Source organism: Macaca nemestrina, chromosome X (assembly GCF_043159975.1).
Source record: "Macaca nemestrina isolate mMacNem1 chromosome X, mMacNem.hap1, whole genome shotgun sequence".
NCBI classification, from domain to species: domain Eukaryota; kingdom Metazoa; phylum Chordata; class Mammalia; order Primates; family Cercopithecidae; genus Macaca; species Macaca nemestrina.
In genome coordinates, this window is record NC_092145.1 from 136,570,152 (window position 1) to 136,596,812 (window position 26,661).

The 26,661-nt window shown below is 42.1% G+C and overlaps 1 protein-coding gene across 2 annotated transcripts; it reads right to left on the reverse strand.

Moving 5' to 3' along the window:
• Positions 1–494: 494 nt before the first annotated feature.
• On the reverse strand, positions 495–23,700 carry LOC105478236 (eukaryotic translation initiation factor 2 subunit gamma). 2 transcript variants are annotated; one of them, XR_011618392.1, is made up of 12 exons: positions 23,570–23,700; positions 22,934–22,997; positions 21,149–21,276; positions 20,943–21,064; positions 18,613–18,707; positions 15,725–15,883; positions 13,939–14,073; positions 12,172–12,266; positions 9,807–9,951; positions 6,266–6,435; positions 1,310–4,880; positions 495–1,228 (listed from the first exon to the last, which is right to left on the reverse strand). XR_011618392.1 is itself a non-coding variant. In XM_071089048.1 (12 exons), the coding sequence occupies exons 1-12, from the start codon at positions 23,636–23,638 to the stop codon at positions 1,165–1,167; spliced, it is 1,419 nt and encodes a 472-aa protein (XP_070945149.1). In that variant the 5' UTR covers positions 23,639–23,700; the 3' UTR covers positions 495–1,164. The 2 variants fall into 2 exon arrangements, 1 of the variants encoding a protein (XP_070945149.1); XM_071089048.1 differs by having other exon boundaries at positions 4,708–4,880.
• Positions 23,701–26,661: the final 2,961 nt, after the last annotated feature.

The window sequence follows — 26,661 nt, forward strand, 5'->3', positions numbered from 1 at the left end:
TAACATCTTTTACTTCTTGACCTTTCGAAACATCCAAAAATTAGTAATATAATCTGTGTCACAATCTTAACAGTTAAGAAAAACCATAAAATGAAGGCCTAGAAAGATCTTTGTTACTCATCTAGAATTATTTGGTATAACAGTATTTTCCAATGGAGGAAGACTATTGGATTTCAGGCATAAAACAATGCAGAAAAAAATCTCAAGGCATCACAGGGAGAGGGAGATAACTTCTGACTCTGGTTTCCTGTGTTTCAGGCCAGGAAGAGCAAGGGGAGAAAAATATCTGTCCATGGGAACAAGTAATCATGCTTTAAAGGACAATTTCATTCGAACCCATTCATTTCCTTTTCATGCAAAATTTCAAAGATAAAGCAACATAAAATATGGGGCCAAAGAAAAGAGAGAAGGTCTTCAAGGAGAATTTGTGCCTTTAAGTTTTTACTGGTACAACAGTCCTTCAGCCTGGAGGTACTCAAAGACGAATCATGAAAAAGAAAAAAAAAACTTTATTTCAAGCAGGTTCAGTGATATATGTGTGTACTACAGCAAAGGCTGGTTGTGGCAAAGTTTCATTTCAAACTGTATGATGTGGGCTGGGCAAGGTGGCTCACGCCTGTAACCCCAGCACTTTGTGAGGCCGAGGTGGGCTGATCACCCTGAGGTCAGGAGAGACTGGCCTGGCCAACATGCCGAAACCCCGTCTCTACTAATAATACAAAAATTAGCTAGGTGTGGTGGCGCGCACCTGTAATCTCAGCTCCTCGGGAGGCTGAGGCACGAGAATCGCTTGAACCCGGGAGGTGAAGGTTGTGGATCACGCCACTGCACTCCAGCCTGGGTGACAGAGCCAGACTCAAAAACAAAAGAAAATAAAACAAACAAAAAAACCAAAACTGCATGATGTATAATTTTGACATTATGTGGGAACGCTTGACTTCTGCCAAAATGTAGATTCAATCCAATATTATGCCAATTTTTATATTCACTGTAGTCCCTAAATTTTCATAACCAAAAAAAAAAGAGAATAACCTTACAGTTACCTACTAAGGTAACGAACTGTGAAATCAATTCCCCAATATTGCTTTGAAAATAAACCCCTTGGTTGTTAAGAGAAATTCCAACTTCCAACTCCATCCGAATGTATTATTTAACTGGTATTCTTCAGTCATCATCTACTGTTGGCTTGATTGTCACTCCTCTTCTTATCTGACCCCAACCAATTAAACTGCAAAATGAAAATAAAAGAAATCATAAATCTTACATCCATTTCACTCTCATTACCACACAATCGTATGATAAATTTTACCTGCTTATCTTCTGAATTCAAATTTGTTCCCAAAGCCTGCTCCTCCATAAAGAAAGCCTACATTATATTCTTAGATTCTTTTTTATTCTTGCTTTTTTGTTTTTGTGGTTTTTTTTGAGACAGTCACTCTGTCACCCAGTCTGGAGTACGGTGGTGCGATTTCGGCTCACTGCAACCTCCGGCTCCCGGGTTCAAACAGTTCTCGTGCCTCAGCCTCCCGAGCAGCTGGGACTACAGGCATGCGCCACCATGCCCGGCTAATTTTTTGGTATTTTTAGTAGAGATGGGGTTTCACTATGTTGGCCAGGCTAGTCTCAAACTCCTGGCCTCAAGTGATCCGCCCACCTCAGCCTCACAAAGTGCTGGGCTTACAGGCATGAGCCATCGTGCCCGGCCTGAAAGTTTATTGTTTAAATCTATTTTAAAATACACTGGAAGTCGTATGTCTGCAATAGCAAAAAAATATATAATCACAAAAGAGAGTAAAATCAAAAGGGCATAAACCACCACAAATAATTATTTACTTAAGAGACAGCAAAAATTTAACTTTCTAAATTACAGGGCAATAATTCAGATAAATCTCCTGGACAAGTGATGAGACCATCATGGGCACAGTAGCATGGAAGCCTTAACAAAGGAAACAGGGCTGGGCAGGGTGGCTCATGTCTATAATCCCAACACTTTAAGAGGCTGAGGTGGGAGGATGGCTTGAGGCCAGGAGTTTGAGATCATGCTGGGCAACACAGTGAGACGTGTCTACACGAGACAGTGAGGAGTGTCTACAAAAAACAAAAAAATTAGCTGGTCACGGTGGTGTGAGCCTATAGTCCTAGCTACTTAGACACTGAGACTGCAGTGAGCTATGATCAAGCCACTAAACTCCAGCCTGGTCAACAGAGAGACCCTGCCTCTAAAAAATATAAAATAAATAATTAAGGAAGTAGATAGTGGGCAGGGGTGATCTGAATAATTATGGGGACAGTCAGGGCACAAAATAGTCTAATTTAGAGGGTTTATATAAGACAATGCAGAAGGAAAGGTTAAATGGGTTGAAGCAGGTTTCTAGAAAAGTCCCAAATATCAAAAAGTAGTGAGAAGCCTCTAGAAATTATTAAACACAGCATGATGAAAATGTTTTAAGAAGACTAATTTTGACCAAGCTCTTAAGTAATAAAGAGGCAAACTAGGGGTCTTTCACACTAACTGTGAAGTGTAAAGTATGGTGGTATGGACTGTGATGATGTGACAAGGAATGGAAAGCAAGGGGCAAATTCAATAACTAACCTGGAAAGAGCAAAAAGTCAGGAGCCAAAAATGTGTGTATGCTTCCTGGGTCTATGCTCTCAAAAGACCTAGAAGCAATAGCACCCTAGGAGCAATGAGCACACCTGAACACTCAGCTTTTCATTTCTAAGAGAAATGGCCAGTTCTAAAACTGGAACAGAGAAGGTACAAGATGAGTCTGGAAGATACTGTGCCAGAAAATAAGGAAATGTTCCAAAAAAAGAAGAGGTTGGGCATGGTGGCTCACGCCTATAATCCCAGCACTTTGGGAGGCCAAGGAAGGCGGATCACCTGAGGTCAGGGGTTCGAGACCAGGCTGGCCAATGTGGTGAAACCCCATCTCTACTGAAAATACAAAAATTAACTGGGCACGGTGGCACATGCCTGTAGTCCCAGCTACTTGGGAGGCTGAAGCAGGAGAATCGCTTGAACCTGGAAGGCAGAGGCTGCAGTGAGCTGAGATCACGCCACTGCACTCCAGCCTGGCGACAGAGCAAGACTCCGTCTCAAAAAAAAAAAAAAGAAAAAAAAATGATGAATACATGTCAAAAGGACACAAGAGCCAGCCTGAAGGACCTCCACTGGCCAAACGTTGAAAAATGCACATGAAAATAAAGGAAGACAGTGATGGATCATAACATGTTGAATAAAATGGGACTCCATGAGTCCATATTATAACTAGATAGGGAAATAAATAACGGCAAAGAAAGAATGCCAAATGATAAATGTGGGGTGGTAGAGTTGAGGGAGGATACTGTGACCTGTAGAGGTGCTATGATTTTGTAATCATTATAGTCAAGTTCAATTCAGGCAAGAATCATCAGTGGATGCTACATCCAGGGGTGTGGGATTTGATAAGCAGCAGGCTATTCGTATTGGCTGAAAAGATCTCCCTACAGATTGCTTACTAGTTGCAAGGGTAGAGAGTAACTACACAGTAGAGAGGCTGGACAACATCTTGACTACATAGTCAAAACTAACCTTAATAAAGAGGAGCAGTCAGATATCATGTGCCTCTAGCTGTGATTCCTGAGAAGGAGACTTCACAGTGTATTTAACTTAAGAACCTGAATCTAATGTTACACTTCCGAACCATAAGAAAAACCCAAATTGAGGAATATTCTATAAAGTAACTAGCTTGTATTCTTCAGAACTGTTAATGTCAATTAAGACAAAGGCTGAAAAAGCTCCAGATTAAATATCAAAGAGACATAAAATTAAATGCAATGCATGATTTTAAACAGGAGGAACATAAAGTACGTTATTGGGATAAGTAATAAAACTGAAACATGCACTGTAGATTTCAGTATTTTGCCAATGTTAAATTTCTAAGTGCTTATATAAGAGTATCCTTTTTTGATGGGAAATATACACTGAAGTATTAAGAGATCAAGAAGTATAACATATATAGCCTACCCTCAAATGGTTCAGGAAAAAACTTATATTTGTAAATAAATCTGTATGTGTATTTGTCAATCTAGGAAAAGGCTATAGAGGAGTTTTCTGTAAAATTCTTGCAATTTTTCTATTAAGTGTGAAATGATTTCCAAAGTCAATGACAACAGAAATACTGAACCCAAATTCATTCGGTTTTGCATAGGTTGTGTCTAACAGGCAGAGAAGCCAATCACAGTATTTGGACTAAAATATGGGACTATAGTCAAGGTTGTAGTTTTTTCTGAGACGGAGTCTCGCTCTGTCGCCCAGGCTGGAGTGCAGTGGCGCCATCTCAGCTCACCTCACTGCAAGCTCCGCCTCCCAGGTTCACGCCATTCTCCTGCCTCAGCCTCCCGAGTAGCTGGGACTACAGGCGCCCGCCACCACGCCCGGCTAATTTTTTGTATTTTTTAGTAGAGACAGGGTTTCACCGTTAGCCAGGATGGTCTTGATCTCCTGACCTCATGATCCGCCCGCCTTGGCCTCCCAAAGTGCTGGGATTACAGGCGTGAGCCACCGCACCCGGCCGAAGTATAGTTTTCAAAGTCATCCAAATAAATAGTTGAGACTGAAAGCCACAGTAACTGTTGTCCTCAAGGAAGAATGTGCTTTTTTTTTCTGTACAACAAGACTGTGTCTTTTTTTAATTAGACAGTGGCAAAGACTAACAAACTTACCGCCAGTGTTTTTCAACTCTTCGGCTAAGGGCAATTTTTTCTCCTACCTCTGTGCACACTGGATTGGTCAAAACAATTTTACCCAAATCGGCCTTGACAGCACTAACTCTCCCTCCTGTCGACAGGGATCCTATGTTCACCATGAGCACTTCATTCTTAGACAGCTTTTGAACCTAGAAAAATAAATTAGGGAAAAATAAATCCCAAAATCAAGAAAATGCTTTCCAAATATAAGTAAGAATTTACCAAATACTATGGGAAATACGTCAATCATAAAAGAAAAAAAATTCTATATAAATTTTATTGTAAAGGAATTTGAACTATATACAGTCTAAAGACAGCAAAAGGAAGGTTTATTTGGCACCCACTGAACTTACACAAGATCCACCTGTACAAAATAAGGTAGGAACCATACCAAAGAACCTCTTAAAATTCTGAAGCAGTTACCTAGTACAAATGAGGTACAAAATTTCCCAAAGTGGGGAATGGGGAGGACTATGGCTATGTAAGAGTTAACATGGGCCAGGCGCAGTGGCACACGCCTGTAATCCCAGCACTTTGGTTGGGAGGCTGAGGAGAGCAGATCACCTGGGCGGGGGGGAGAGGTATGATTGCTTATTTTCCTAAATCTTTGCCAACACTAGGTGTCAGCAATTTCCCATCTCTGCCAACCTAATCTGGGACATTTTTTAATAATCATGAAGCTGGGCACAGTGGATCACACCTATAATCCCAGCACTTTGGAAGGCTGGGGTGGGCAGATTGCTTAAGCCCAGGAGTTGGGAGATCAGCCTGGGTAACACGGCAAAACTCCGTCTCTACAAAAAATACAAAATTAGCCAGACGTGGTGGCCCGCACCTGTAGTCCCACCTACTCAGGAGGTTATGGTGGGAGGATGGCTTGAGCTGGGAGATCGAGGCTGCTGTGAGTCAAGATCGCACCACTGCACTCCAGCCTGGGCAACAGAGCAAGACTCTCAAAATAAACAACAAAAAAATCATATCGATTTTAGGAATATCATGTCTTTGTCATAAATGGCAAATACTTTTCCCTGTTTTTTAAGTTTCTTTCTTAAACTGACTGCCATATAGTTCTCAATTTTGGCCGGATGCAGTGGCGCATGCCTGTAATCCCAGCACTTTGGAAGGCCGATGCGGGCGGATCACTTGAGGTCAGGAGGTCAAGACCAGCCTGGCTAACATATAGTGAAACCCCATCACTACTAAAAAATACAAAAATTAGTTGGGCGTGCTGATGCATGCCTATAGTCCCATATACTTGGGAAACCGAAGCAGGAGAATCGCTTGAACCCAGGAGGCGGAGGTTGCCATGAGCTGAGATCGCGCCACTGCACTCCAGCCTGGGCAACAGAGCAAGACTCCAACTCCTTAAAAAAAAAAAAAAAAAAAAAAAAACCTCAATTTTGGGGAGGTCAAATTTATTTACCTTCTCTTTTTTTCTTAATTTCATGTTAACTACAAAACAATAAAACTCAACACTGGTTTAACACTCCCATTTGTCACTTTTTTACAAACAGGAATTATAAAAAGCATTTACCTTTGCTGCTTTCTTGTCTCCTTCAGTGCGTACACCTAGAAGCCGTCTAAGCAGGAAATAGGAAATTTCCAATTCTGTGAATATCTCAGGTAAAGCTCCAACTGCACCAAGTACTTGTCCCACCATTCTGTCAGCCCGGCACAAAGTGGGGTCAATTTTTGTTCCAACTCCTAATATAAAAATAAGATGTATACAGCTCAATTTTTTATTTCCTAAAACACCTATAAAGTGAATTAGTCAGCCAGGTGCAGTGGCTCACACCTGTAATCCCAACACTTTGGTAGGCTGAGGCGGGTGGATGCCTGAGCTCAGGAGTTCAAGACCAACCTGGGCAACACAGTGAAACCCCGTCTCTATTAAAATATAAAAAATTAGCCAGGTGTGGCGGCATGCGCCTGTAGTCCCAGCTACTCAGGAGGCTAAGGCAGGAGAATCGCTTGAACCCAGGAGGCAGAGGTTGCAGTGAGCAGAGATCGCACCACTGCACTCCAACCTGGGTGACAAAGTGAGACTCCATCTCCCAAAAAAAAAAAAAGTGAATTAGATACCCCAAAGCCATATAAGCACGGCACATACCTACACACTTTCATACTTTTATTTTCATACTCATACAATACCTATATAGGCACAAGAAAATACCTGTTTTATCTAGACAAATAGAAATGTACACTCATGAGATGACTGGGCAAATGAGAACAGAAAGATTCTCTTGATTTAAATTCTAAACAAAGGGTTTAGAAATCTGATTTTCTAGGAATGATGGCTTGGCTGAGAACTTAATGCAGGAGATGTAAGTATTACTGACCTGGTCTTGAAAACAATAAAAATAAATTCTAAACAAAGGGCAAATAGAGATAATAAGTGAACTCAAAATGAGTCTGAATATCCTTAACAAAAACTGAAAGAATATAAAATCTTAAATGAGTAGTTTGCAGAGTATTTGCATGCCATTTCTCCCCTGAAAGACTGATCGAAAAGATAATTAAAGACCACATATGGGCTGGGCGCGGTGGCTCACGCCTATAATCCCAGCACTTGGGGAGGGGTTCAAGTTGGAGGATTACCTAAGGTCAGGAGTTCAAGACCAGCCTGACCAACGTGGCAAAATCCAATCTCTACTAAAAATACAAAAATTAGCCGGGCATGGTGGCAGACACCTGTAATCCCAGCTACTGGAGAATCACTTGAACTCGGGAGGCAGAGGTTGCAGTGAGCCGAGATCGCGCCACTGCACTCCAGCCTGGGTGACAGACTCTCAAAAAAAAAAAAAAAGACTACATATGATTCCTGGGATCTACTTCAAAATATTCTAGCTGTGTCTTGAGGGGAGTAGGGGAAAGATACATAGATGGAACAAGATTGATTTGGAAAACTTTTTTTTGCTGCTGTTGTTGAGACACAGTCTCTCTCTGTCGCCCAGGCTGGAGTGCAGTGGTATGATCTCGGCTCACTGCGACCTGGGATTACGGATATGTGCTGCCATGGCTAATTTTTTTTTTTTTGTATTTTTAGTAGAGACAGGTTTCTCGAACTCCTGACCTCAGGTGACCCGTCCACCTCGGCCTCCCGAAGCGCTGGTAATACAGGCATGAGCCACTGCACCCGGCCAAGATTGGTAAAATATTAATAATTGCTGAAGCTGAGTGATGGCTCTATGGGGGTTATCATTACAGTATAGGCCAAGTGCGGTGGCTCACGCCTGTAATCCCAGTATTTTGGGAGGCCAAGGAGGGTGGATCACTTAAGAACAGAAGTTCGAGACCAGCCTGGCCAACATGGCGAAACCCCATCTCTACTAAAAATACAAAAATTAGCTGGCTGTGGTGGTATGTGCCTGTAGTTCCAGTTACTCGGGAGGCTGAGGTACGAGAATTAACTGAACCCAGGAGGCAGAGGTTGCAGCGAGCCGAGATCATACCACTGCACTCCAGCCTGGGTGGCAGAATAAGACTCTGCCTCAAAATAAATAAATAAATAAATAAAAAGTTCCTTAAGTTAAATTTTTAAAAAGTTACCAGATCTCCCTTGTTTACCACACACATGCACACAAAGGATAAAATGAGAGATGGAACTACAGGGACCAAACCAAGTTTATTTTACTATTTGATTGGAGAAACGGCATCTCACGGTTTCCTAGGCTGGTCTCAAACTCCTGGTCTCAAGCAATCTTCCCACCTCAGCTTCCCAAAGCACTGGGATTATAAGCATGAGCCACCATGCCCAACCTGGTAAACTCTTTTTTTCTTTTCTTCTTGTTTTTCTTTTTTTTTTTTGAGACAGAGTGTCACTCTGTCACCCAGGCTAGAGTGCACTGGTGTGATCTCGGCTCACCCTCCGCCTCCTGGTTTCAAGCGATTCTCGTGCCTCAGCCTCCCGAGTAGCTGGGATTACAGGCGTGGGCCACCACACCCAGCTAACTTTTGTATTTTTAGTAGAGACAGGGTTTTACCATGCTGCCCAGGCTGGTCTCAAACTCCTGAGCTCAAGCGATCCATCCACCTCAGCCTCCCAAATTGCTGGGATCACAGGCGTGAGCCACTGCGCCCAGCCAATCTGGTAAACTCTTTTTCGTTTTTCTGTTTTCTTTTATTTCCCTTTTAAAATTTTCAACCAGACACACAGCTTGTTTGGTGAAGAATAAACTGTGCCCTTACCAAACATTTTCTTCTTTAATCTAAAGGTACATACACCCCCTCTAATTCTCACTGAATCTTTCATTTTTCTGGGTATTGAGTAATACAGTAAGTTGTAAGAGACTAGAAAAGTTTTTAAATCATTTCAGTAATTGCTACACAAAGAAATTTATTTTCTTTTATTTCTACATCATTGGAAATACGATCTGACATCATTCAACTGACATTTGTAGGTAATTTCCCATTTGCAAAATATACACAAAAGCAACCATGGCCGGGCACGGTGATTCATGCCTGTAATCCTAGCACTTTGAAAGGCCAAGGCGGGGGACTGCCTGAGCTCAGGAGTTCAAGACCAGCCTGGGCAACACGATGAAACCCTGTCTCTACTAAAATACAAAAATCTTAGCTGGGCCTGGCAGCATGTGCCTGTAGTCCCAGCTACTCGGGAGGCTGAAGCAGAAGAATGGCTTGAACCTGGGAGGTGAAGGTTGCAGTGAGCCAAGATTGCACCACTGCACTCCAGCCTGGAGGACACGGCGAGACTCCATCTCCAAAAAAAAAAAAAAAAAAGGCAACCATTATCTACCACAAAAATTGTGTTAACAAAAACATAAGTGTACGTAAATACCTTACATGGTAAGTCATCAAACTTTTTTATATTGCTAAAAAGCAGTTACTCTATATTTGACCAAAATGTATCCTTTGTGTTTAAAAATCATTTTTACAAATGCATGAAACCATCTTATAACCTAAAACAAGAGCTTAATCACATGATTGTTCCCCCGCCCCACTCTATTATTAAAATACCCAATTAAAAATCTATAATATGTCCCTTTTAGTAATCCATCCCCCATGAAAAGTCCACAAATAGCCACAAATTAAAAGAGATGAGAAAAAATCCTTACCAATAAGACCGCCTGGAGCAGCATATTGCAGATCATTATGCTCTGCAAAAAGTGATACAATTTTGGAAAAGATTGGTTTACACATGAGTTTTCCTTCACTATCTTTGGAAACAATACCAGGTCTTACTTCTATCTCCTGGCCCACCTGTAAACATATAATTAATAATTAGAATTACTGTGTTACACAAAATGATCATTTACCTATCAAAAGTTCCAACAGGGACTGGGTGCGGTGGCTCACGTGTGTTATGCCAGCATTTTAGGAGGCCGAGGCGGGTGGATCACCTGAGGTCAGGAGTTCGAGAGCAGCCCAGCCAACACGGTGAAACCCCATCTCTACTAAAAACACAAAAATTAGCCAGGTGTAGTGGCACGCGCCTGTAATCCCTGCTACTCAGGAGGCTGCAGCAGAATTGCTAGAACCTGGGAGACAGAGGTTGCAGTGAACCAAGATCGCACCACTGCACTCTAGCCTGGGCGACAGAGAGAGACTCCGTCTCAAAAATAAAATAAAATAATAATAAAGTTCCAACAGGAAGATCATAAAACTGAAAAGGCAATCATTCCTATATTTCAAAGATAATTATTCTTTAAAAAAAAAAAAAAAAAAAAAAGATGTGAACGAGACTGTCAAAACCAGAACAATCCAACTGTTGCTAACTACCCACCACACAAGACTATTACCACATCAAATGTGCTCCATACTTATAAGTCTATAAATTTTGAAGTCAGACACAAAAGACATAATGGAAAACAAAGAAATATAGCTGGGCATGGTAGCTCATGCCTGTAATCCCAGCACTTTGGGAGGCTGAGGCAGGCAGATCACCTGAGGTCAGGAGTTAAGAGACCAGCATGGCCAATATAGCGAAACCTCGTCTCTATCAAAAAAAATTAGGCTGGGCGCGGTGGCTCACGCCTGTAATCCCAGCACTTTGGGAGGCTGAGGCGGGTGGATCACGAGGTCAGGAGATCGAGACCATCCTGGCTAACACGGCGAAACTCTGTCTCTATTAAAAAAAAAAAATACAAAAAAATTAGCCAGGCGTGGCGGCGGGCGCCTGTAGTCCCAGCTACTCGGGAGGCTGAGGCAGGAGAATGGCGTGAACCCGGGAGGCAAAGCTTGCAGTGAGCCGAGATGGCGCCACTGCACTCCAGCCTGGGTGACAGAGCGAGAGTCCGTCTCAAAAAAAAAAAAAAAAAAAAAATTAGCCGGGCGAGGTTGCGAGTGCCTGTAGTCCCAGCAAGTTGGGAGGCTGTGGCAGGAGAATCATCACCTGCACCCAGGAGGTGGAGGTTGCAGTGAGCCGAGATCATGCCAATGCACTCAAAAAAAAAAAAAAACAAATAAACAAAAAAAAAAAACAACTATTATCAGGGCATGTAAATTAGTACAGCTACCATGGAGAACAATATGGAGGTTCCTTGAAAACCTGAAAATATGAAAATAGAGCTACCATATGATGCATCAATTTCACTAGTGGGTATACATTCAACAGAAAGGGAAGCAATATATCAAAGAGGTATCTGCACTCCCATGTTTATTGCAGCACAGTTCACAATAGCCAAATATGGAATCAACCTAAGTGCCCATGAACAGATGAATGGATAAAGAAAATGCAGTATATAGGCCAGGCACAGTGGCTCACACCTGTAATCCCAACACTTCGGGAGGCCAAGGTGGGTGGATTACCTGAGGTCAGGAGTTCAAGACCAGCCTGGTCAACATGGTGAAACCCCATCTTTACTACAAATACAAAAATTAGCTGGGCTTGGTGGCAGGTGCCTGTAATCCCAGCTACTTGGGAGGCTGGGGCAGTGAGAATTGCTTGAACCCGGGAGGTGAAGGTTGCAGTGCGCCGAGATCGCTACAGCTTGGGCGACAGAGCAAGACTCCACCTCAAAAAAAAAAAAAAAAAAAAAAAAAAAGAAAGAAAGAAAAAAAGAAAAGGCAGCATATATATACAACGGAGTATTATGCAGCCATAAAAAATAAAGAAATTCTGCCATTTGCAGCAACATATCTAGAATTGGAGGCCATTTTAAGTAAAATAAGCCAGGCACAAAAAGACAAACATCACACATTCTCACTCATCTGTATATGTGGGAGCTAAAAAGGTGGATCTCATGAAGGTAGAGTGGATTCAGAGGTCTAGAAGGGTGGGGGGAGTGAAGTTTGAAGATGGAAAAGAAGAATATTAAAAAAGAGAACTCTTTATCAAATGCCAGAAACCATGGAAAAAATTTTATTTTTCAATTTGGATTGTCCATACTTTTTTTCCTGATTAAGACAAGGGTAAAACAAACAAACAACAACAACAACAACAACAAAAACCAAAATCACAACAACCAAAACCCATTTTACCTTTAATACTCCTTTTAGGATACTACCACCAGCTACACCTCCCTTAAGGTCATCAACTTCACAGCCAGGTTTGTTGACATCAAAAGATCTAATAACTAAAATAAAATAAAACAAATTAAAGTCAGTTCTGTTCATTTTAACTTTAGAAGAAATAATATTTTCCATGTTAACATTTCGAAAATAGTGACCATTTGAGATTTATACCAAAGGGGTGCCTTTGTAACAAAATCTAGTATTATCCCAATGCTTATGCAGTCTTACTTATGATGGGAAAAATGAAAATAACTTAAGTTTGTTAACAAGTGGCATATATGGTATACCAGTATTATAGAGCATCATGCAACTATTAATAATGTTGGAGCTGTATGTAATGATATGGAAGGATGACCCTCATATACTGTTAAGAAAAATTATAAAAATTATATGTATAATATAATCCCACTTCCATAAAGAAAAATAAACTAATCAATGTCTGTATATGGATTTCTTTTTCCCTCTATCATAGAGGCTGGAGTGCAGTGGCACAATCATAGCTCACTATAGCCTCAAATTCGTGGGCTCAAGCGATCTTCCGGCCTCAGCCTACCAAGTAGTTGGGACTACAGGTACACACCACTGCACCCAGCTATATTTTATTTTGTAGAAACGGGGTCTTCCTTTGATGCCCAGGATGGTCCCAAACTCCTAGCCTCAAGTAATCCTCCCACCTCAGCCTCAGCCTCCCAAAGTGCTGGGATTACAGGTGAAAGCCTCCATGCCCAGCCTGTGTATATGTTTATACATGATGATATGAACAATGAGGAAAGTGTGGGAATAATGGACAGCAAATGTTAACTTTGCTGACTTTAGGGCTAAGGGACTAGAACTTGAAGACAGAGAGATTATGGACATTTTCTTTACATACCTCTGTAACTCCTGTAAGAACAATTCAGCTTTATAACTACAAAATACTAGGACTACATGACCTGCACTTCGGAAAGTATTTCCTACTAAACACCAGGAGCCTGGATGAAGGCCCAGAGGAGCTCAAATGTCTGTTTCGAGAAGGTTTCTACATCCTTGTGTAGGAACCACAAGCCTAGGTGATCAAATTATATCAGTATCAGTTCTTCGTTAATTGAACAACAAAATCATCTGTATGATGTTTTAGTCAGGAAGTTCGAACACCCTGACTAAAACATTATGATTCCATAGAGAATACTGTATTACTCCATCTTGATCATGTACCATATATTGAGCACAGAAAGGTTAACAGTTGTTTTTGGTTTTTTTTTGAGACGCAGTTTCACTCTTGTTGCCCAGGCTGGAGTGCAGTGGCACGATCTCAGCTCATTGCAACCTCTGCTTCCTGGGTTCAAGCGATTCTCCTGCCTCAGCCTCCTGAGTAGCTGGGATCACTGGCGCCCGCCACCATGCCCAGTTACTTTTTTGTATGTTAGTAGAGACAGGGTTTCACCATACTGGTCAGGCTGGTCTCAAACTCCTGACCTCATGTGATCCACCCACCTTGGCCTCCCAAAGTACTGGGATTATAGGCATGACCCACCATGCCCGGCCTAGGTTTACAGCTCTTATTGTGTTCAGGACTCTGTCCCTCATTCAGTAATACAATCTAGCACTACTAATACAATCTCAGAATTGATTTCAAAAAAATTGTATGAATCATCACCTCTGCAGAAAGAGGAAATATTAATAAACATCCTTGAAGAGGAATCACCAATGTGGAAAAGATCAGATTAAGAGTTAAAGGCAAATCCTATCACTTACCAATAAGCCGGGGCTCTGAAGTAAAGTCTCTTGGGGGTACTGGAATTTTCTTTACTATGTACTCACAAACAACTTCAATATTGTATTTCAGCTGAGCTGAAATTGGAATAATGGGAGCTCCCTCTGCTACTGTACCTATATGACAAAATTCAGAAAGATCAAAATTATTCAGTTTTTAAAAATTTATTCTATGTATGTTACATAAAACGATTAAGATTACTATAATAAAATAGATGCCTAAACCCCATACAAATGTCAGCAACAAGTGGAAAGTGGATAATTCTGTTCAGAAAGATGGCAATATTCTGTTTGTTTTCACTCCTGAAAATGAATACTAATCCCTTTAAGGGAAAATTTGTTACTTTATATTAGTCGACATACTTAATATTAGTACAACGATAAACTTGTTTAAAGAACATACTAACACTCCTGTGAAAGAACACTCTACTAGTTGAAAAGATTTCTAACAACATGTAATTAATCTCCCAATGTCAAGATAAAATTACAGACTCTGCTAATCAAAGACTGCTAGCACATATAATTTTAATTTTTTTTTTTTTTTTTTTTTGAGACAGGGTCTTGCTCTGTCGCCCAGGCTAGACTGCAGTGGCATAATCACGGCTTGTTGCAACCTCCACTTCCCAGGTTCAAGCGATCCTCCCACCTCAGCCTCCTATATAGTAGCTGGGACCACAGGTGTGTGCCACCAAGCCCAGATAAATTTTTGGATTGACGGAGTTTTACCATGTGGCCCAGGTTGGTCTTCAACTCCTGGACTCAAGCGTTCCACCCGCCTCGGCCTCCTAAAGTCGTAGTATTACAAGTGTGAGCTACCAAGCCCAACCATATATATTTGCTCTGTATTAATTATATGTCAAACAAGCTAGTCAAAGAAATAGACCAAACACAATTAGACTTTAATCAAAATCACTTACTACTTTTCATGATGACAGAACTGAGTTCATAAGAAATTAACCTAACAAGAAAAACAAGACTAAGAGAGAAAATGTCAAGAATAAGATACATCATGTCTCCTCTGAAATGAAAAACATTATGCTATTAGAGAAGGGACACTCAAGAGATTTATTTACTTATTTATTTATTATTATTATTATTTTTTAGATGGAATTTCACTCTTGTTGCCCAGGCTGGAGTGCAATGGCAGGATCTCGGCTCACCGCAACCTCCGCCCCCTGAGTTCAAGCGATTCTCTTGCCTCAGCCTCCCAAGTAGCTGGGATTACAGGCATGTGCCACCACACCCTGCTAATTTTGTATTTTTAGTAGAGACAGGGTTTCTCCACATTGGTCAGGCTGGTCTTGAACCCCGGACCTCAGATGATCCACATGCCTCGGCCTCCCAAAGTGCTGGGATTACAGGCATGAGCCACCGTGCCCGGCCAACACTCTAGAGATTAAATAATCACTGTCACTTCCAAATCTTAAAGTAGCTGTTCAGTAACAAATACTGTAAGATGAGGTTTTTAAAAATTATTTTATTCATTTTACTGAGATTTTTTTTTAATCTGATCGATAAAGTTTCCAGAAAACAACCCCAGTTCTAACTTGCTGCCAGCAAAAATATAGTTTAGTATATTAAATTCAGAATCATAGATTTCATTAGTTGTATCAGGTTGCTAACAAGCAGTAGGTAGGGCAATAAGGCTTAAGACTCATAAGTTTACCTTGTTTTAGATAATATATTAAAAGTTAATTTAACATCTGGTATCCAGAGTAAATGGCTCTCAAAGTGATTCATAGATTTATTACATATTATGGCTTCTTACCTTGGACAAATGCAAGGATCTGCTCGTATTGTTCTTTAGCCTGACTTTCTTTTACCAAATCAATTTTATTTTGTAGAATCAAAATATGCTTCAGTTTCATGATCTCTATAGCAGCCAGGTGTTCAGACGTCTGAGGCTGAGGACAAGATTCATTACCAGCTAGTTGATGAAGAATAAAAAAGATATATATAAGAACAGCTGGAAATATCCAGAACAGGCAGGCAAATCCATAAAGAGAGAAAGCAGATTATTGGTTGCTAGGGGCTGGGGGAGGAAAACATGGCAATGGATGCTTCATGGGCATGGCGCTTCCTTTTGTGGTGATATAAAAGTTCTGGAACTAGATAGTGGTGAAACTACAAACACTATGTTGTACAAAATTGTCAATGTACTTAATGCCACTAAACTGTACACTTTAAATACATAAAATGGTACATTTTGAGTCTCTTTTGCCACCCACTCCCCCCCGCCAAAAGAAGTTGGCATCTAATAAAGGAGACTTCTCAATGTCCTAACCCTAATGAAGGCAACATTCCTAGATATTATTGCCAGATATCCACCGTTTGGCCCCGCTTCACTGTCTGTTGCCTGCGTTCACTGGAACCTCCCAATTGTCTGGCTCCCAATCCTGGTCCTGAGCAAGAAGCTTAAAATCAGTAAGTCTGGCTTTTCTCAGGGTCTGTACCCAGTTTTTGCTCAGGTATGGGGTATAGCCCTCTAACTCTCTCCAGTCTTAGAAATGTTCTGGCCCAGTCAAATTCCTGAGAAGTAGACACTAATTAAAAGGGAAAGGCACCTAATACTGTCCATGAATTTTAACTAATATCAGAGGCTATTCTTCAACCGAGGGAGGGAAGAATGCTAACTGCGAAGATAACCCACAGTGTATTATAAAGAAATGGGCATGTTTTGTTGAGGACTCCAATGATCAACCCCCTCAAGTCGTGATGTTCAAGTGTCCTGACTATACTGACATGGCATGCTTTAAAAAAAAAATTTTTTTTTTCTTTTTTTTGAGACTGAGTCTCACTCTGTCTCTGTCACCCAGGCTGGAGTGCAGTGGCGTCACCTCAGCTCACTGCATCCTCTGCCTCCCGGGTTCAAGCGATTCTCCTGCCTCGGCCTCCTGAGTAGCTGTGATTACAGGTATGCCCCACCACGCCCGGCTAATTTTCGTACTTTTAATAGAGGCGGGGTTTCACCATGTTGACCAGACTGGTCTCAAACTCCTGATACCTCAAGTGATCCACCTGCCTTGGCCTCCCAAAGTGCAGGGATTACAGGTGTAAGCCACCACGCCTGGGTTTTTTTTTTTTTCCTTCAAGACCAAGTCTCCGTCACCCAGGCTGGAGTGCAATGGCTCGATCTCGGCTCACTGCAACCTCTGCCTCCTGGGTTCAACTGACTCTCATGCCTCCGCCTCCCAAGTAGCTGGGATTATAGGCATGCACCACCATGCCTGGCTGATTTTTTGTACTTTTAGTAGAGACAGGGTTTCACCCTATTGGCCAGGCTGGTCTTGAACTCCTGACTTCAAGTGATCCATCTGCCTCAGCCTCCCAAAGTGCTGGGATTACAGGCATGAGCCACCATGCCCAGTCGCTTTTTTTTTGAGATGTAGTTTTCACTCTTGTTGCCCAGACTAGAGTGCAATGGCGCGATCCTGGCTCACCGCAACCTCTGCCTCCCGGGTTCAAGAGATTCTCCTGAGTAGCTGGGATTACAGACATGTGCCACCACACCCGGTTCATGTTTTTTGTTTTTTGGTTTTTTTTTGTTTTTTGAGACGGAGTCTTACTCTGTCACGCAGGCTGGAGTGCAGTGGCGCGATCTCAGCTCGCTGCAAGCTCCGCCTCCCAGATTCATGCCATTCTCCTGCCTCAGCCTCCCGAGTAGCTGGGATTACAGGCACCTGCCACCACGCCTGGTTAATTTTTTGTATTTTTAGTAGAGACGGGGTTTCACCATGTTAGCCAGGATGGTTTCGATCTCCTGACCTCGTGATCCGCCTGCCTCAGCCTCCCAAAGTGCTGGGATTACAGGCGTGAGCCACCACATCCGGTGCTTTTAAAAAATTTTACCCCAGGCTTGGCGCGGTGGCTTACGACTGTAATCCCAGCACTTTGGGAGGCCAAGGCGGGCAGATCACAAGGTCAGGAGATCCAGACCATCTTGGCTAACATGGTGAAACCCCGTCTCTACTAAAAATACAAAAAATTAGCCAGGCGTGGTGGTGGGTGCCTGTAGTCCCAGCTACTCGGGAGGCTGAGGCAGGAGAATGGCGTGAACCCTGGAGGCAGTGCCTGCAGCGAGCGGAGATGGCGCCACTGCACTCCAGCCTGGGCGAAACAGAGCCAGACTCCGTCTCAAAAAAATAAAATAAAATAAATAAAAATAAAAAAATTTTATCCCATAGTAATGAAATCTCTCAACAGCTAACGTAAGAAACAATACATACGCTACCCTTCAAAACTCCACTTATTCCTAGACTTCAGCACTTATTATGAATGGTATTTGTATCTTAAATACTTCCACAGTAGACAGTTCAGACATACACACACACACAAACCATAACACAAAGTTTTACACATACATTTAAAACTAAATCACCTCATGTGATTTAGATGAGAAAAATGAACTACTAACTTTTTTTCATTTTCTCAAATGCTACCACAAGAATTCTCACAAGCTATCAGCCCCAAATCTATCTTTTTCAGTATTTTGTGATAGCTGGTAGGTAGGAAAGTCATCCTGGATGACACGTTAGTTCCCATTCATGTCACCCTTAGGTAATAGATATGATCCTTAAAGGCCTTAGTTCCGCTTTAAATACTTCATCTTGGATTTGCTCCACACTGATTTGTCCAAACCAATTGTGAGGTATTTACCTATCAACAGAAGAGCTGCATCCATCACTGCTGCACCATTCAGCATAGTAGCCATCAAAATATCATGGCCAGGACAGTCAACAAAGGAAACATGTCTAACAATTGAGAAATAACAATCAGCCTTAATATCAATCACTACTTAAACATGCTAGTTATAGATTTTTTTAAAGTTAAATCAACTTAGGAAATAATCTTATTGGTATAAAATGGTTACAGGGCTTGGTGTTTCTAGAACTTGGAAATAAGTTCACCAGCTGATTAAAACCACTGCAGATTACAAAGCAAATTAAATTAGCTATGTGCAGAACGGAAGATAAAGAAACTCCCAAATCCAACGAAAGTGAAAATGGTATAGAATAATGGTGTAGAGTATATACTGAGAATGTCATTGATTTGAAAGCTAAAACTTATAATGACTTATCCCAGCACTTTGGGAGGCTGAGGCAGGTGGATCACCCGAGGTCAGGAGTTTGAGACCAGCCTGACCAACTAGTGAAACCTGGCCTCTACTAAGAAAAAAAAAAAATTATTTTCCAAAAATACCTGTAGCACCTTGAAAAGCTAGAATTGCCCATTTGAAACAGAGATGGCAGCCCTTTTTAAAACAAAACTATGGTATTCATTCAGAGTCACAATTTTTTTTTTTCATCGTATGCTCACATTGTCATGATCTAAAACAGAGGTCAGCTCTTAGGCCAAATCTAGCCCACCACCATATCTATTTATACATATATTGCCTACATCTGCTTCTGTAATAGAAGAACAGAAGCAACAGAAACTCTGGCTTGCAAAGCTGAAAATATTTACCATCTGGCCCTTTGTGGAAAAAAGTTTGCTAATCCCCTACTAAGGACCAGGACTACAGTGAGACAAGCGCGAACTTTAAGAGAATGCCAAAAAACTCAGTAATCAAGGAAAATGGCCAGGCATTGAGGCTCATGCCTGTAATCCCAGCACGTTGGGAGGCTGAGGCAGGCAGATCACTTGAGGCCAGGAGATGGAGACGAGTCTGGACAATATGGTGAAAGCCCGCCTCTACTAAAAATCTAAAAACTAGGCTAGGCACAGTGGCTCACACCTGTAATTCCAGCACTTTGGGAGGCCGAGGCCGGCGGATCACAAGGTCAAAAGAAAAAGACCATCCTGGCCAACATGGTAAAACCCCGTCTCTACTAAAAATATAAAAATTAGCTGGGCGTGGTGGCGCGTGCCTATAATCCCAGCTACTCGGGAGGCTAAGGCAGAAAAATAACTTGAACCAGGGAGTCAGAAGTTGCAGTGGGCCGAGACCACGCCACTGCACTCCAGCCTGGCGACATAGCAAGACTCCATCTCAAAAATAAATAAATAAATAAAAATACAAACTAGCTGGACGTGGTGGCTCATGCCTGTAATCCCAGCTACTCAGGAGGCTGAGGCATGAGAATTGCTTGAACCCAGAAAGTGGAGGCTGCAGTGAGCCGAGATCGCACCACTGCACTCCAACCCGGGCAACAGAGAGAGACTGTTTCAAAAAAAAAAGAAGAAAGAAAAGAATATGAAAGAAAAATATATGCATTCAATATTTTTAAAAAGTCAAAATTAATGCAAAAAATCAATCATAAACAAAATACAAAGCCATGCTGAGCCACAAAGTGATACTGAAGCAAGAGAGGAAAAAAATTCAGTAATATTGAGTCTGCCTTTATTTAAAATTCTGATATTGTTTATCATATTTTTTGCATTAATTCCAAAAAAACTGCATTAAAATATTTATCCTAATTACTGAGTTTTCTGGCATACCTCCACCCCCAGGCCCACTTAAATTTTGGGCTTGAGGTGAAGGCCTCACTTGTCTCTCCCTGGTCCCAGCCCTGCCCCAATCTAAACATTCCTTGTAGGGCATCTCCAATCCCCATAAACATCACTAGACAGATGTCAGTATCCTGATAAAAAACCAGGTATGCAATCATATTCAGAAAATAGATGGCGAACAAGTTCAAGTGTTTTAGAGAATTAGAAATGGCTCTGTTCATCTCTATTTAATATACAAAAACAGCACTGTTTAAAAGAAATTCAGGAAGCCTAGAAAAAGAATCCCTTCAATCCAATGAGTTGTTTTTCTATTTTGTTTAAGTGATACTTTTAGTTTGGAGAAACTGCAGGTAAGTATTTTAACTCAGGTTTAGATGCTTGACTTTTCAGATTTGCCATAAAAACATAAAACAATGGAAAAACAACAAAACCATTTAGCAATTAGATTCATTGTTTAACATCTCAATATTTCAAAAAGTACAAAACAGAAGACAATAAAATATAAAGTGTAGTATGCTTAGCAAAAAAGAGGTCACCTGACTAATTTGAAGTTCCCTTTGGTCCCTGCAATGTCTGTAGGAAACTCATCAGGTGTACTGCTCCCACAAGATCTATAACATTCTGGCCGAGGGCAACTTGGGTCATCAAGTTTATAAATCTAAAATTTCAATAAAAAAAGATTTTGATTTATTATCTGCACAACAATTAAAGTTAGTTTCTTGTTCCACAGTACACAGCTTACCTTAGCATTAGCATATCCAAGCTTGATTGTAATATTTCTTTCTAGTTCATTTTTGAACCTGACGGTGTGAACTCCAGAAATAGCTTTGACAACTGTGGATTTCCCATGAGCTACATGACCAATTGTACCTATGGTCAAAGTTCAAAAAATTAATTCATGTGTATTTAATTACATACCAAATATTTTTTCAAATAGTGTTAAGTGTAGAAAACCCAAAGCCGGCTGGACATGGTGGCTCACGCCAGTAATCCCAACACTTTGGATCACAAGGTCAAGAGATCGAGACCATCCCAGCCAACATGGTGAAACCCCATCCTACCAAAAATACAAAAATTAGCTGGGCGTGGTGGCGCGTGCCTGTAGTCCCAGCTACTGGGGAGGCTGAGGCAGGAGACTCATTTGAACCCAGGAGGTGGAGGCTGCAGTGAGCCGAGATCGCATCACTGCACGTCAGCCTGGCAACAGAGTGAGACTCTATCACAAAATAAAATAAAATAAATAAAATAAAGCCAAAGCCATAACTTACTGTAAATATCAACATAAAACCAACAGTGATTTCCAGTTTTCCTCCTCCATACCCCTTCCTACTAGAAACGTGTTCTCATATAGGACTGAAGAGAAACTTCCATGTAACAGCTTTACTTAAAAAACATACTCTGGGACAGACTGGAGTGCAATGCCCTGATCACAGCGCACTGCAACCTCAACCACCTGGGCTCGAGCAATCCTCCCACCTCGGCCTCCTTAGTAGCTGGGACTGCAGGCATGCACCACCACACACAGCTAATTTTTTGTATTTTTTGTAGAGATGGGGTTTGGCCATGTTGCCCAGGCTGGTCTCCAACTCCAGGACTCAAGCAATCCACCCGCCTCCCAACGGGCTGGGATTACAGGCATAAGCCACTGCACCCAGCCAGAACTTTATATATTAAGGAACCTTCCAGCATTTCCAGATTAAAGTAAACAGGTATGATGGGCCCTGACACAACAAAAAGGGATTTGTGAACAAACAAGGAAACAACCTAAGTTTAATTGTAATTTGTTCCAATGATCAAATTATTGGGTCAATATATGCATAGTAATTCGCTTTAACTGGTATAGTCTTAGCATAGGTTGTTCGGAGATTAAGTTATGCTCCGAGGTCACCCCAACCAAAATTTTTAATGCAGGGGCAGTAGTTTAAGGCCTGTAGGCTTATTTGGGCTTTGTTTGCATTAATAAGTTAAAGCTTCAGACTGTAATACTGTAACTTTAATAGCCTCATGGTGGGGTCTTACTTTTTAACTAGGTTAAAAACTAGTCTTACTTTTTAACTATGCTGTTTGTACAAACTCAAAATGTCCAAAATTTACACTCGGTCAACGTAACTTCTCCTCTAAAGTTCCAGGTGCCAATTAAGAAAAAAAAAACCCTCTACTTAATCACAGCTTGTACATCAAATAAATCTTTCATAAATTCGGCCCTTGAAATAATCCTGTGTGGCAAGTACAGCCACATTTTCACCTCTTCCTTAAACTTCTGCTACATATGACTACATACTGCCTTATGCTATTAAACTTTTCTTATGTCTCCATTTTTTCTTCTTACCAAGTCTGTAAGCTAGACATGGGCAGCATTCTTTGTGCTCCCTTCCCCCGCAAATCTAGCAGGTGCTTTATTCACAAGGACTCAATATCTATTTCTTGAATATGTGAATCCTCATATTATCCAGGTAATCACACAAAAAGTGAGGTTAAAATTAATTGTTGGAGATCAAGAAGATCAGGTTTCTTAAGTTACTCTTACCTATATTAATTGTGGCTTGCCTGCTGATAACTTCGTGTGAAAGTGGCGTCAACTTGGTAACATCCTGCAATGAAATATATTTTAAAACATCGCACATAAAACAAAGCAGAACTTTTCCTTTGACTTTACGTTTGCCATCTATATCTCGCCACCATCTGCACAGCTTTCTACTACTTCTAAAGCGCCTTTCCTCTATCGGTAACTCTGTACTCCTATGGCTGGGAAGCTGTAACAGCCCTTCATCATTACACAACAGACTACACCTCCACTCAACTATGGGATATCTGGGGATCAGAGGCTCCCCCAATCTTGGGAACATTAGCACTAAAAGTAATACAGACAAGACACTCCCTTCCCAGACGTTAAGAGGCTGAAACCATGACAATCAACATCAAGACTTCCAGCCGAATCCTCCAGAAGCTCGAAGTCCCACGACCGTACACCTCTGCGCCCAGATCGTGGACTGGCCTGGGTACAGGCGGCGTGAGCATGGCTTAAGGCGCCCAGCTCCAGGTCTCCCTCCTGACCCAGGCTCCTGACCCATGCTCCCGACACTGACTAGTACCAATGCCACCGGGAGGCTCGGTCATCTCCACTCCCGAGCTCACTCTGCATCCTCCCCAAGCAAAACCTCACCAACGTGGTGAGATCCTGACGCGAAAGATGCGGCTGCCCCAGAGTCACTCCAGTTTCTCCGCCCGCCATGTTGCCAGAAGAGGAAGGAAGTCACCCCGGCTGCCGCCTGATCGTCTGCAGGGGTCCTAGTGCGGGGCGGGGAAGCGGAGGCGGGAAGGCCGAGTAGGGGCTCAGGATGGCCAGTTCAGCAGCGGCCTCACTACTTGGACTTCTCTCCGCTTGAATCTGCACAGTGCCTGTCGGTAGGCTTACTGGAAAACACGGTGCAAAGTTGCTGGAGCAATTCGTCGCAGACCTGGTAGATATTTGTGCAGGCAATACTGAGGGCAGCCACCAAACCCCCGCCCCGCCCGGCCCGTGCGAGGCGGGTGATGCAACCCGGCGCGCGCGCTGGCCAGGGAGAGACCATTTCCGTTTCCTGTGGAGTTTCCCGAAACCTGGGAATCAGCTAGGGTGTGAGAACAGAAAAGAGGGAGTGTCCACCCCGCCCTTTTTTTTGAATACCGATTTCTGTAATTTAATAAGGCGAGATCGGCTCGGGGTCCGCGCCCACCTATGACGGGGCTCTTGGCTGGGAAAAGGCCGCGTGCTGAGCCCCGGCGGGTGGCGGGGCGGGCGCCCCCTCGCGGAGGTTTGGTGAAGGGCTCAGAGGGGCAGGGCTAGCAAAATCAAAGTCCCTAGCTTGTTCCCAGAGAGTGATTTCTAGGGCCCGGGAGGTGGGCCTTGGTGACGTTAGACTGCGTTCCCAGTGAATTTAGCTAGGTGTCGTGAGAGCATCTAAAGTGCGCTGTGTTGTTTTGGTTTTTTTTCTTAAAGAAGTAGGTCCAAAAAAACCTCGATTACCGATAAATCGGTATTTTAAAATTTAAAAATCCTTGACACCTTAACCCACTTTTCGTCGTGTTGAAAAGCAGTTGAGTGATTTTTTTTCTCTGTGCATTTCTATACAAATTTTGTCATAAACAGCTATTTCCTTTTTTGTTGTTTGCAATAAATTTATTTACATAAAAACGTGTGAGACAACTATTATGCAAAATTATAGTAAAGAGAAGTGAAAAGATAATATGAAAGCCACAATGACGAATACTGAGAAGCCAAGCTCACTTTACAATACTTGTAAGTAGTCATCAAGTTAGCTTTTAGGAAAGAAATATTATTAATGAGGCCGGGCACGGTGGCTCACGCCTGTAATCCCACTACTTTGGGAGGCCGAGGCGGCCGGATCACGAGGTCAGGAGTTCGAGACCAGCCTGGCCAATATGAAACCCCGTCTCTACTAAAAATACAAAAAAAAAAAACCACACAAAAATTCGCCAGGCGTGGTGGTGGGTGCCCGTAGTCGCAGCTACTCGGGAGGCTGAGGAAGGAGAATGGCGTGAACCCAGGAGACGGAGCTTGCAGTGAGTGTGCTGAGATGGCGCCCCTGCACTCCAGCCTGGGTGACAGAGCGAGATTCCGTCTCAAAAAAAAAAAAAAAAAAAAAAAAAAATATATATATATATATATATATAAAATAAATGAAATAAAAGGGAAATTGGGGAAAATGAGGGGCAACATGAGAAGTGAAGAAAAATTCATTAAGGTGATAATTTCTCTGCTACCTCTCTTTTTTTTTTTTCCCGACTTTTAAGTTCAGGGGTGCATGCGCAGGATGTGGAGGTTTGTTACATAGGTAAACTGTGTGCCATGGTGGTTTGCTGCACAGATCATCCCATCACCCAGCTATTAAGCCCAGCATCCATTAGCTATTCTTCCTGATGCTCTCCCTTCTCCCACCCCCAACCCTCGGACAGGCCTCAGTGTGTGGTGTTCCCCCGCATGCTTCCATGTGTTCTCACTATTCAGCTCCCACTTATGAATGAGAATATGCGGTATTTGGTTTTCTGTTCCTGCGTTAGTTTGCTGAGAATAATGGCTTTCGGCTCCATCCATGTCCCTGCAAAGCATATGATCTTGTTCGTTTTTATGGCTGCATGGTATTTCATGGTGTATATGTACCACATTTTGTTTATCCAGTCTATCATTGATGGGCATTTGGGTTGATTTCATGTCTTTGCTATTGTGAATAGTGCTGCAGTGAACATATGTGTGCATGGATCTTTATAATAGAATGATTTATATTTTGGAGGCTATATACCTAGTAATGAGATTGCTTGGTCAAATGGTATTTCTTCCTCTAGGGCTTTGAGGAATTGCCACTCTGTCTTCCACAATGGTTGAACTAATTTACACCCCCACAAATAGTGTAAGAGCATTCCGTTTTCTCCACAACCTCACCAGTATCTTTTGTTTTTTGACTTTTTAATGATCACCATTCTGACTAGTCCGAGGTGGTATCTCATGTGGTTTTGATTTGCATTTCTCGAATTATCAGTGATATTGAGCTTTTTTTCCGTGTTTCTTGGCCGCATGTATGCCTTCTTTTGAGAAGTGTCTGTTTGTGTCCTTTCCCCAATTTTTAATGGAGTTGCTTTTTATAAACAGCTATTTCAAACCAGAAAAAAATGTAAGGACAGGTGAATAGATAAGAATTTAGGTTTTCTGGGCCAGGTGCGGTGGTTCACGTCTGTAATCCCAGCACTTTGGGAGGCCGAGGTGTGCTGATCAGTTGAGGTCAGGAGTTCGAGACCAGCCTGATCAAAATCCTGACCTGGCGAAAACCCTTTCCTAAAAAATAGAAAAATTACCTGGGCGTGGTGGCACGTACCTGTAATCCCAGCTACTCGGGAGGCTGATGCAGGAGAATCGCTTGAACCCAGGAGGGGGAGGTTGCAGTGGGCTGAGATTGAGACATTGCACTCTAGCCTGGGCAACAGAGCCAGACTCCATCTCAAAAAAACAAAAAACAAAAAAGATAGAATTTAGGTTATCTGTGTGTTCATTGAATACTTAAGTAAAATTTATATGAATACGTGTTTTATATCACATAAATTTTTAGTACAACAATTTACCTAAAATAGGAAGTTATGTTTCAATAAATGCATGCAGCCGGGCGCGGTGGCTCAAGCCTGTAATCCCAGCACTTTGGGAGGCTGAGACGGGCGGATCACAAGGTCAGGAGATCGAGACCATCCTGGCTAACACGGTGAAAC